General features: G+C 46.4%; 2 protein-coding genes across 2 annotated transcripts; both read left to right on the top strand.

The window, feature by feature from the left end:
• The first annotated feature begins 1,603 nt into the window (after positions 1-1,603).
• LOC147645537 (uncharacterized) lies at positions 1,604-2,709 on the top strand. The gene is made up of 2 exons (XM_086874497.1): positions 1,604-1,904; positions 2,223-2,709. The coding sequence occupies exons 1-2, from the start codon at positions 1,650-1,652 to the stop codon at positions 2,418-2,420; spliced, it is 453 nt and encodes a 150-aa protein (XP_086730623.1). The 5' UTR covers positions 1,604-1,649; the 3' UTR covers positions 2,421-2,709.
• Positions 2,710-8,447: 5,738 nt separating this feature from the next.
• Positions 8,448-9,560, top strand: LOC147645536 (uncharacterized). Its single transcript, XM_086874498.1, has 2 exons — positions 8,448-8,755; positions 9,074-9,560. Exons 1-2 carry the CDS (start codon positions 8,501-8,503, stop codon positions 9,269-9,271), a joined length of 453 nt encoding a protein of 150 aa, XP_086730624.1. The 5' UTR covers positions 8,448-8,500; the 3' UTR covers positions 9,272-9,560.
• The last annotated feature ends 2,125 nt before the right edge of the window (positions 9,561-11,685 follow it).

Genomic DNA, 11,685 nt, shown 5'->3' with positions numbered 1-11,685 from the left:
CTGGTGATAGCTATCTCTGGAGTGGAAAATCTTTATTGAGTTTATTGACAATTTAATATACTTTGTCAAGCTTTGCTGCTTAGTTTCTGTTTATCCAGAGACACCTGGGGCTACCTTTGCTTCCTAAGGGATTAAACTAGCAAGCACTTAGAATCAGATTTTGGGAACATGGGTGCAGGAGACTTGGTAATTCACTTTAGAAAAATATAATAATGATGAACACTTCAGATGGAAATGATAGTATTTGACATAATATGTGAAATGCTTTTAAGTTATTTTTTAGTTTTTCTTTAATTTTTAATCCTGGATAAATTAAATGAGGCTTTTGGGGAAAGCATGAGATGGAATTTATATTGTATTTATATTGCCCCGCCGTCACCGAGGACAGGGCTGTCCGAAGAAGTTGATGCAGCTGCTGAGGCAGAACCGTGACCTGATGCAGCTGCACCTTCGTTACTGCTCTCAGCCGAGGCCAAGAACCAAGTCAGCGGCAAAAGTGGGCATTGGGAGGAGACTCCGCATCTCCCCTCAGTTCTGACCTCCAGAGCGTCAAATCAGCTCTTTGACTCACAGCTCACCACAGACCTCGAAACAGGAGGCAAAGATCTACACCAGTTGGCCTTTCATAACTTCTCACCCATCTATTACCTTTCTGTGGCTAGCTTCAGAAAATGGGGGGGAAGCCATTCCAAAGAACACGACCAAGGAAATCACACAGCACTCGGGACTTTTTCCAGGCATCAAATTTTTAATGGATGATGTGAAGTAACACAGAAGCAATTCCTGTCCACAGAAAAAAAGATTTCAAATGTTTTTGTCTCAAAGACAATCACTGGATGTTGAAAATTTCTGCTGCTGAAAGTTACATTAGGTCCTCAACACTGAGCAATCAATATCCCCACAATCTAAACTGTGAAATTACCACCTCGGCAAGGAGAAAATTTTCAGGATTTGCAACTCATCTCAAAACTTCAGTAGAACTGAACCAGCAGAATTTCCCTGAGATGCCATTGTGTTCTGGAACCCCTCAAATACTCACTAAAACAGACTTTACTTTCAGTAGGACAGCTGTTGATGAAAATCTGCGGTAAAACCTATGGGAAGTGGCCATGTGCACGCATCTTCCTTCCCACAGCAGGCACAATCAAATCCTCCTTTGAATGGCCTCAAAGTTGAGCAGCACTCATTGGCACAGCCTCTTCTCCCACAGACAGGCCAGTGAGCAACACGGCAGCGCCAGCCAGATGGGCAAGGACAAGAGAGAGCAGATGCCAACAAGGCTTTGAAGCTGTGCCAAGGGAGGTTTACGCTGGGCGTTGGCAAGAACTTGTGCCCAGAAAGGGCCATTAGATCCTGCAATGGCCTGACAGGGGGCTGCTGGAGTCATCCTTGTGGCAGGTGGGCAAGGCAAGCCAGGCTGCAGCGCTCGGGCCCCGCTCTGCTGGCCATGCTTGCCGCCATGGCTCACAGGTTGGACTCAACATTCTCTCAGGGCTCTCTGAGGCCAGGGCGTTCTGTGCTTCTGTGACATCACAGCCTCTGGCGACGGCACGGTGCCTGGCAACTGTCGCCAGCTGTTGCTGCGCCCCAGAGCCCAGGCAGACCTGCTTGCAGAGAGACGACCAGAACTGTGCTGCCGGCAGAGCTCTATGGCTGCTCACGGCTCTTCCTCGCTGCTGCAGCTTTACGTGCTGCTGCTCTTGGCCCATCCCCTCGACCCTTCCAGCAAACTCGAGCAGAGCACGGATGCCTCTCCTATGCTTCCGAAGGATTTCTACCCGGAGGAGACGGACCCTGAGCAGATCCTGTGGGTGTCCTGGGCAGTCCTGCTGGTTGGCGTGCTCATCATAGGCATGGCCATGGGATGGGCCCTTGAGAGAAGATTTCAGAGATGCTGGGGAGAGGTGAGGCGGGGCTGGGGGGTCAGGGAGGCGGGATGGGGCAGACCTTGAGGGCCTCTTGGGCACCCTTTGGCCAATGCCCTGCGGCAGAAGGGGCCTGAGCTCCTGGCTGGGGAATCCGGCCCAGGGGCTGAGCCCCATGGACAGCACCAAGCAGAGGCGGCCAGAGCTCTGCATGCTGCAGCCTCTTCCCCGGGGCAGCCCAGCCCAACTGAGCCCGAGTCTCTGTCTCCGAGGCCAAAGGCAGCCCCACTTTGTGGGTGCCGGCCCCGCTCTGCCCCTCTGCCTCTTCCATGGGGATCCCTGCGCTTTGCCTTGCAGCGGAATCTCCGGAGCCCTTCAGGCCGTGCAGGGCCCCGCCGCCATCGAAGACACGGCTGTCCAAAGAAGTCGATGCAGCTGCTGAGGCACAACCGTGACTTGATGCGGTTGTGCCTTCGCTCTCAGCCGAGACCAACAACCAAGATGGCGGCAAAAGAGGGCATTGACAGGAGACTCCGCACCTCCCCGCAGCTCTGACCTCCAGCGTGGCACTCCGAATTCAGAACCTTACGGGGAATGTGTGACCAGTGCCCAGCCCAGGCACTGCGACGTTCCCCATCTTAGAAGTTAGCCACACCCCTATTGTTAGTTGTAGGATTCCCCACCACGTTTCCCCCAAGAAGTTGACCTTTCCCTTAGTGTTCAATTCTAAACAGTTGAAGTATTGAAGTATTTTAGGCTTAAGATTCTTACCCCATAGTCTTCAAGTAACGTTGTAGTGTAGATTTTAGAAGTAGTCAAGTGAATAAAGTTCACGTTTTCTACACGTTGCTGTGTCATTTTCTTGATGTTGCACCTGAGACCTGGGGACTCCTTGAGAGATGGGTTTGCATGGCAGCTCCAGACTGCCTGCAATGGAGAGCCCGAGTGCCCCAGCAGGGTTTGCAAGAGTATGGAGGGCAGCGGGAAAGAAGAAGGTGGCCAATATTCACCTGCCTCCACCTTCCAAGGAAGCTTGGAGTCAAACCCTGTCTGCTCGTCAGGGGGGACCCTAAAGGCCCCGGCAGGCATCAGGATGGCCCCAGGACGGGGGGCTCGCAGGACTCTGGGGCACCATGAAAGGAGCAGGATCATCCCTGGAATGCTGGGAGAGAAATGCAGAGACGTCTCCCCTGGGATCCAGGCAAAGGCTGAATTCAGGCAGGCAATTAGATCCACAGGCTGCCTGGGCTATGGCAGCTATCAGTCCTGCTTCATAGATTTCTGGGGGGAGTTTATCTATATAGATCTGTATTTAGTTCTTTCTATTTATCCTGTTGACCCTCCAAATAGGATTAGATTTCATTTGCCTACAAAACATCCGATTTTTGATTTGTAGGGATCAACCATCTGTGCTCCCAGTTTCAATGACTTCTCTCAGACTCATTCTGCATCTTGCCCCTTTACAGCACCATCAAATACCTCTGTTAAATAAAAAGAGTATCAGTGGAAGGACGACAATCTTGTTGCTTTCTGAAGAAAGTTAACTTTGATGACATATCTACTTTTAAAAATCCCATAGGAATAAAACTTACAGATCAGCTTTAGAATTTCAGAAGCTGGTTCCTCAACTCTTCCACACCACTTTACTTTTTGGGGACATTCAGCAGCAATAGCAAACAAGCACAGCAAAGAAATGGAAGAAGAAATGCAGATCATCATCAGCAGACCAACTAGCAAAATCCATTTTAAATACAGCTCCAAGTTCTCGAAGAGCAAGTTTGAAGTGTAAATGGAGACACTCATACCAAATTACTACCAGTTGGTACTTTTGACATTTCCACTGGCTTTCCTCTTCATTTTTTATCTCTCACCTAAGGGAAGAGAAAAAAACCCAAACAAACACAACCTTTTGTACTAGTTTGAAATCAAACCAGTGAGAGATCGCAAGTCAGAATTATAATTTAATAGGAAAATGATAAAAAGAATAAATGCAATAATATCAAAAACACTGACAGAGTCAGAATACAGCCTGGAACCCTGTTAGGGTGATGGTAGTCGTCCAGATGAGGTGGTCTTGTTGAAGCGTGATCCTCTGGAAGAAAGGGGGTCTGGTCTTCAGCTGAAAGTCCAGCAGTAGCTCCTGTCCTCTGGAAGTCCCGTAGGTAAGGGCTGCTGTGGTGTTCGAATTCTCAGCTTATATCCAGTATGGAATGCTTGGCTCCTCCCAAGGGGAGGAGCATCTCACAATGGGATGGTGAGTCATGAGATAAGGCTTTGATGAGCCATTAACAGAAAACAGTCCAGGAGGAAGTTATCTCTGAGTCATGCAGCAAGGCAGTGGTGGGCCCATTAACAGGGGACAATACAGGGGGAAGTTATCTATGAGTCATGGGGCAGGGCATTGATGGGCCCATTAACAGAAGGTAGCCCGGGGGGGGGGGGGGAGGCAGGGAGCACTGCCTCACCTGGTTTCAACAGTACATGAGGATGGTGATAGAATATACTGCAACCCAGGACACCTTTCAGGCAGAGAAAAGATGTGGTTGCTCTTGAAGAAAGCATTTGATTCTGCTTGTAGAAGAACCTGTTGGGAAAAATAGTAGCTTTTAGCAAAATGCCACTGTGCTCTTGCACTTGTTCTACCACTGTGAGAAAGAACAGGCACGTCTGTAAGGTTCCTGCAGCTCACCCTGGCTGAGGGTCATTGACCATTTATCACTGCAGGGGTCACTGGCAATAACGATGGTGGAAAATGTGGAGGGAGCTGGATAAATAAATGCTTGCCATTGCCTTAGCAGAAAAAAACCCCATCAAAAACAACCCACCCTCAAAACAAAGCAATGAAAATAGTTTGCCTCTGAATGAAAAGAACTTCAATTAACCATATGATGTCTGCTTTTGGTTCAGCATTCATCAATCTGAATTTGAATATGCATAGGGTAATTCAAGGTAACTGAAGCTTAAAGATCATGTCTATTTACTTGTGCATAGCCTATACTGAAGCACATTAAAAAGCCATGTTTTGCTTCAAATCTGCGCAGTATTAACTTCATTCCCTCTTATACTCACTAGGTAATTAAATACATGAAGAAACAGATTTTTTTTTTTTATTAAGAATGCATTATTATTTAGGAAGGCATGGCTTTATCAGTCTGCTGATACCAACATTACTCAGCTAAGTTGAAAGTATTAACACAAGAACTTGATGACAGAAGCAATGTTCATCAGAGCCTCAACAATAAAGTTGCAGTTCCAAGTTTTTCAGATGTCCTACACTTGCTAAGGCATCTCCAGAAAGAGGAGACGACTGAAAATGGCAGAGGAAATTTGAAACCCATTTCTCTTTTGTTTTTTTTTTTTTCAGAACTGTCTTGTGGGCAACAGAAAACTCCTAATATGTGGAATGAAACGTAGTTTTTTTGCCTGAGTTATGAGTCATCCCCTCAGTTCCAACCTGATCCAGTGGTCACTTGAATCTTGGAAAGGGTCAAATCAGCAATATGAAATTTCAATTGTATTCATGAAAGTAGCTCTTTTTTCTCCATTCCCCTCCCTCTCCCAAATATATCAACACCAATGAGAAAGGCTTGATTTGAAAGATAATTATTACAGAATTAAACATGGACATAGCTAGTTTGCTACAAGTTCCAGCAGATAGAGAAACGAGAGCAGAATCAGAGGTTATCAAACTCAATATAAAATCCAGTTCATGCTTTCCCCAAAAGCCTCGTTTAATTTATCCAGGATTAAAAATAAAAGAAAAATGAAAAAATCATATAAAAGCATTTCACATAGTATGTCAAATACTATCATTTCCATCTGAAATGTTCATCATTATTATGTTTTTCTGAAGTGAATTACCAAGTCTCCTGCACCCATCTTCCCAAAATCTGATTCTAAGTGCTTGCTAGTTTAATCCCTTAGGAAGCAAAGGTAGCCCCAAGTGTCTCTGGACAAACAGAAACTAAACAACAAAGCTTGACAACATATATTAAATTGTCAATAAACTCAATAAAGATTTTCCACACCAGAGATAGCTATCACCAGCTTATGAATTTTGCTAGGGCAGGTTTAGTGAAGAAAAACTAGGTCTTTATTACCAAATCCGTTAGGAGTTGTTCTACTGTACTGCCGGTAGGATGGGAGTATAAACACCATGTTCTTCACAGCCTCATCCACAAAGAATTCCACCTTAAAATTAAGGCTGCTTTGGAGTTTGACCAAATGAAAATTCACTCATAAAACACAGTGCTGGCAGCATGGTCAGTCTTTGCAATACAAAACTGGGAACTAAGAGCAGATTCCTGATCACATCTCCAAGGCTGAGAGTCCAGAACTGTAGTGGTGGCCAGGCCCTCGCTGACTGCCAAACCTCCAGCCATCATCCCTTCCTCTCCCAGGGACAGGCGAGAAAATGAGATCGGCAGAAACTAGAAAGCTTAAGCTAAAATCAAGAAGGTCATTGATGAAACAGACTGTAGTGGTTTAGAAACTAGCACGCAAATTTAGCTGAAAACAAATCTTATTGATCAGCAATTAAAATGAATACTTAATTCTATTATTCTGCATTATTATTAGACAGTCGGAGACAGCCAAGCTGACCTCAAGCATGCTGAAGCATCGGGGCCAGGCAGTACACATCTTCCCAGGAGCTGATTTACCCATCGTTCTCAAGTGAATTGACAATTCACAATGCCCACAGCCCCACAGTAGAACTGCTAGGCTGCAAAATAAAAAATGAGCTCTGCTTAAGAGTCAAACTCCAGCGCATAGACCATATTAAAGGAAGAATGAAACCTGCAGCATTTGATGGACCTTCAATACCCTGAGAAGATGACAAATACCCCAAGATGAACAAGTTCCCAAAAGACAAATCAAAGGACTGATTTTGATGGATCAAATGTTAAATAGGCCTGTGAAGTTGGAGTTGTTAGGTTGCACATGAAAGAAGGGAAAAAAACCACACCCCAACCCTCAAATGCAATTTTAGATCCCTCTTGGAAAATTTGCTTTAAAAAGAGAGGAATAGATACAATCTTCCCCTCACCTGGAGATTTTAATGAATTCAAGCGAGAAAAGAACCTCTTTTGACACCAACCATCCTTAGTAGCAACATTTTGCAGCACGCAATTTGCAAAAGTTAACCTGCCAGGCAATAATACAGAAAAGAAAAATGAAAAGGAGGGCAAGGAAAATCATCTTCTGCTGAAACTGCTCTTCTACAAAAACAAAGTGATATTAAGATTCAGCCCGTGAAGAACACATACCTCAACCATGAGAGAAAAAACACAATTCTTAAAAATTTCTTTGCTACATTAGAGATAGAAAATTGACTACAAATCAGATGTTCAGTACTTGTTGCTTGTTCAGTACTCAGACATCATAATTACTACCACAATATTAGAAGAACAATCCAATAGACATATCCCAGGGATGCATTTTAATTCATTTGCTGGTGCCAGCCATGCTGTGCTTTGGTTCTATCCATCCATCCTGCTGCAAAAAGGTTCAATTGTGTTTTCACCAGCTGAGACAAATCAGCTCTTTGACTCACAGCTCACCACAGACCTCGAAACAGGAGGCAAAGATCTACACCAGTTGGCCTTTCACAACTTCTCACCCATCTATTACCTTTCTGTGGCCAGCTTCAGAAAATGGGGGGGAAGCCATTCCAAAGAACACGACCAAGGAAATCACACAGCACTCGGGACTTTTTCCAGGCATCAAATTTTTAATGGATGATGTGAAGTAACACAGAAGCAATTCCTGTCCACAGAAAAAAAGATTTCAAATGTTTTTGTCTCAAAGACAATCACTGGATGTTGAAAATTTCTGCTGCTGAAAGTTACATTAGGTCCTCAACACTGAGCAATCAATATCCCCACAATCTAAACTGTGAAATTACCACCTCGGCAAGGAGAAAATTTTCAGGATTTGCAACTCATCTCAAAACTTCAGTAGAACTGAACCAGCAGAATTTCCCTGAGATGCCATTGTGTTCTGGAACCCCTCAAATACTCACTAAAACAGACTTTACTTTCAGTAGGACAGCTGTTGATGAAAATCTGCGGTAAAACCTATGGGAAGTGGCCATGTGCACGCATCTTCCTTCCCACAGCAGGCACAATCAAATCCTCCTTTGAATGGCCTCAAAGTTGAGCAGCACTCATTGGCACAGCCTCTTCTCCCACAGACAGGCCAGTGAGCAACACGGCAGCGCCAGCCAGATGGGCAAGGACAAGAGAGAGCAGATGCCAACAAGGCTTTGAAGCTGTGCCAAGGGAGGTTTACGCTGGGCGTTGGCAAGAACTTGTGCCCAGAAAGGGCCATTAGATCCTGCAATGGCCTGACAGGGGGCTGCTGGAGTCATCCTTGTGGCAGGTGGGCAAGGCAAGCCAGGCCGCAGCGCTCGGGCCCCGCTCTGCTGGCCATGCTTGCCGCCATGGCTCACAGGTTGGACTCAACATTCTCTCAGGGCTCTCTGAGGCCAGGGCGTTCTGTGCTTCTGTGACATCACAGCCTCTGGCGACGGCACGGTGCCTGGCAACTGTCGCCAGCTGTTGCTGCGCCCCAGAGCCCAGGCAGACCTGCTTGCAGAGAGACGCCCAGAGCCTCTGTGCTGCCGGCAGAGCTCTATGGCTGCTCACGGCTCTTCCTCGCTGCTGCAGCTTTACGTGCTGCTGCTCTTGGCCCATCCCCTCGACCCTTCCAGCAAACTCGAGCAGAGCACGGATGCCTCTCCTATGCTTGGGGAGGATTTCTACCCGGAGGAGACGGACCCTGAGCAGATCCTGTGGGTGTCCTGGGCAGTCCTGCTGGTCGGCGTGCTCATCATAGGCATGGCCATGGGATGGGCCCTTGAGAGAAGATTTCAGAGATGCTGGGGAGAGGTGAGGCGGGGCTGGGGGGTCAGGGAGGCGGGATGGGGCAGACCTTGAGGGCCTCTTGGGCACCCTTTGGCCAATGCCCTGCGGCAGAAGGGGCCTGAGCTCCTGGCTGGGGAATCCAGCCCAGGGGCTGAGCCCCATGGACAGCACCAAGCAGAGGCGGCCAGAGCTCTGCATGCTGCAGCCTCTTCCCCGGGGCAGCCCAGCCCAACTGAGCCCGAGTCTCTGTCTCCGAGGCCAAAGGCAGCCCCACTTTGTGGGTGCCGGCCCCGCTCTGCCCCTCTGCCTCTTCCATGGGGATCCCTGCGCTTTGCCTTGCAGCGGAATCTCCGGAGCCCTTCAGGCCGTGCAGGGCCCCGCCGCCATCGAAGACACGGCTGTCCAAAGAAGTCGATGCAGCTGCTGAGGCACAACCGTGACTTGATGCGGTTGTGCCTTCGCTCTCAGCTGAGACCAACAACCAAGACGGCGGCAAAAGAGGGCATTGGCAGGAGACTCCGCACCTCCCCGCAGCTCTGACCTCCAGCGCGGCACTCTGTCTTCAGAACCTTACGGGGAATGTGTGACCAGTGCCCAGCCCAGGCACTGCGACGTTCCCCATCTTAGAAGTTAGCCACACCCCTATTGTTAGTTGTAGGATTCCCCACCACGTTTCCCCCAAGAAGTTGACCTTTCCCTTAGTGTTCAATTCTAAACAGTTGAAGTATTGAAGTATTTTAGGCTTAAGATTCTTACCCCATAGTCTTCAAGTAACGTTGTAGTGTAGATTTTAGAAGTAGTCAAGTGAATAAAGTTCACGTTTTCTACACGTTGCTGTGTCATTTTCTTGATGTTGCACCTGAGACCTGGGGACTCCTTGAGAGATGGGTTTGCATGGCAGCTCCAGACTGCCTGCAATGGAGAGCCCGAGTGCCCCAGCAGGGTTTGCAAGAGTATGGAGGGCAGCGGGAAAGAAGAAGGTGGCCAATATTCACCTGCCTCCACCTTCCAAGGAAGCTTGGAGTCAAACCCTGTCTGCACGTCAGGGGGGACCCTAAAGGCCCCGGCAGGCATCAGGATGGCCCCAGGACGGGGGGCTCGCAGGACTCTGGGGCACCATGAAAGGAGCAGGATCATCCCTGGAATGCTGGGAGAGAAATGCAGAGACGTCTCCCCTGGGATCCAGGCAAGGGCTGAATTCAGGCAGGCAATTAGATCCACAGGCTGCCTGGGCTATGGCAGCTATCAGTCCTGCTTCATAGATTTCTGGGGGGAGTTTATCTATATAGATCTGTATTTAGTTCTTTCTATTTATCCTGTTGACCCTCCAAATAGGATTAGATTTCATTTGCCTACAAAACATCCGTTTTTTGATTTGTAGGAATCAACCATCTGTGCTCCCAGTTTCAATGACTTCTCTCAAACTCATTCTGCATCTTGCCCCTTTACAGCACCATCAAATACCTCTGTTAAATAAAAAGAGTATCAGTGGAAGGACGACAATCTTGTTGCTTTCTGAAGAAAGTTAACTTTGATGACATATCTACTTTTAAAAATCCCATAGGAATAAAACTTACAGATCAGCTTTAGAATTTCAGAAGCTGGTTCCTCAACTCTTCCACACCACTTTACTTTTTGGGGACATTCAGCAGCAATAGCAAACAAGCACAGCAAAGAAATGGAAGAAGAAATGCAGATCATCAGCAGCAGACCACCTAGCAAAATCCATTTTAAATACAGCTCCAAGTTCTCAAAGAGCAAGTTTGATGTGTAAATGGAGACACTCATACCAAATTACTACCAGTTGGTATTTTTGACATTTCCACTGGCTTTCCTCTTCATTTTTTATCTCTCACCTAAGGGAAGAGAAAAAAACCCAAACAAACACAACCTTTCAGGCAGAGAAAAGATGTGGTTGCTCTTGAAGAAAGCATTTGATTCTGCCTGTAGAAGAACCTGTTGGGAAAAATAGTAGCTTTTAGCAAAATGCCACTGTGCTCTTGCACTTGTTCTTACCCCTGTGAGAAAGAACAGGCACGTCTGTAAGGTTCCTGCAGCTCACCCTGGCTGAGGGTCATTGACCACTTATCACTGCAGGGGTCACTGGCAATAACGATGGTGGAAAATGTGGAGGGAGCTGGATAAATAAATGCTTGCCATTGCCTTAGCAGAAAAAAACCCCATCAAAAACAACCCACCCTCAAAACAAAGCAATGAAAATAGTTTGCCTCTGAATGAAAAGAACTTCAATTAACCATATGATGTCTGCTTTTGGTTCAGCATTCATCAATCTGAATTTGAATATGCATAGGGTAATTCAAGGTAACTGAAGCTTAAAGATCATGTCTATTTACTTGTGCATAGCCTATACTGAAGCACATTAAAAAGCCGTGTTTTGCTTCAAATCTGCGCAGTATTAACTTCATTCCCTCTTATACTCACTAGGTAATTAAATACATGAAGAAACAGATTTTTTTTTTTTTTTTATTAAGAATGCATTATAAATTAGGAAGGCATGGCTTTATCAGTGTCTGCTAATACCAACATTACTCAGCTAAGTTGAAAGTATTAACACAAGAACTTGATGACAGAAGCAATGTTCATCAGAGCCTCAACAATAAAGTTGCAGTTCCAAGTTTTTCAGATGTCCTACACTTGCTAAGGCATCTCCAGAAAGAAGAGTCACCAGAAAATGGCAGAGGAAATTTGAAACCCATTTCTCTTTTGGTTTTTTTTTTTTTCAGGACTTTCTTGTGGGCAACAGAGAACTCCTAATATATGGAATGAAATGTAGTTTTTATGCCAGAGTCATGAGTCATCCCCTCAGTTCCAACCTGATCCAGTGGTCACTTGAATCTTGGAAAGGGTCAAATCAGCAATATGAAATTTCAATTGTATTCATGAAAGTAGCTCTTTTTTCTCCATTCCCCTCCCTCTCCCAAATATATCAACAC

This window comes from Cyanistes caeruleus, unplaced genomic scaffold (assembly GCF_971803275.1).
Source record: "Cyanistes caeruleus unplaced genomic scaffold, bCyaCae1.hap1.1 HAP1_SCAFFOLD_236, whole genome shotgun sequence".
Taxonomy (NCBI): Eukaryota; Metazoa; Chordata; class Aves; order Passeriformes; family Paridae; genus Cyanistes; species Cyanistes caeruleus.
Note: the sequence above shows the minus strand (reverse complement) of the source record. Positions and strands in the feature narration are given on the sequence as shown.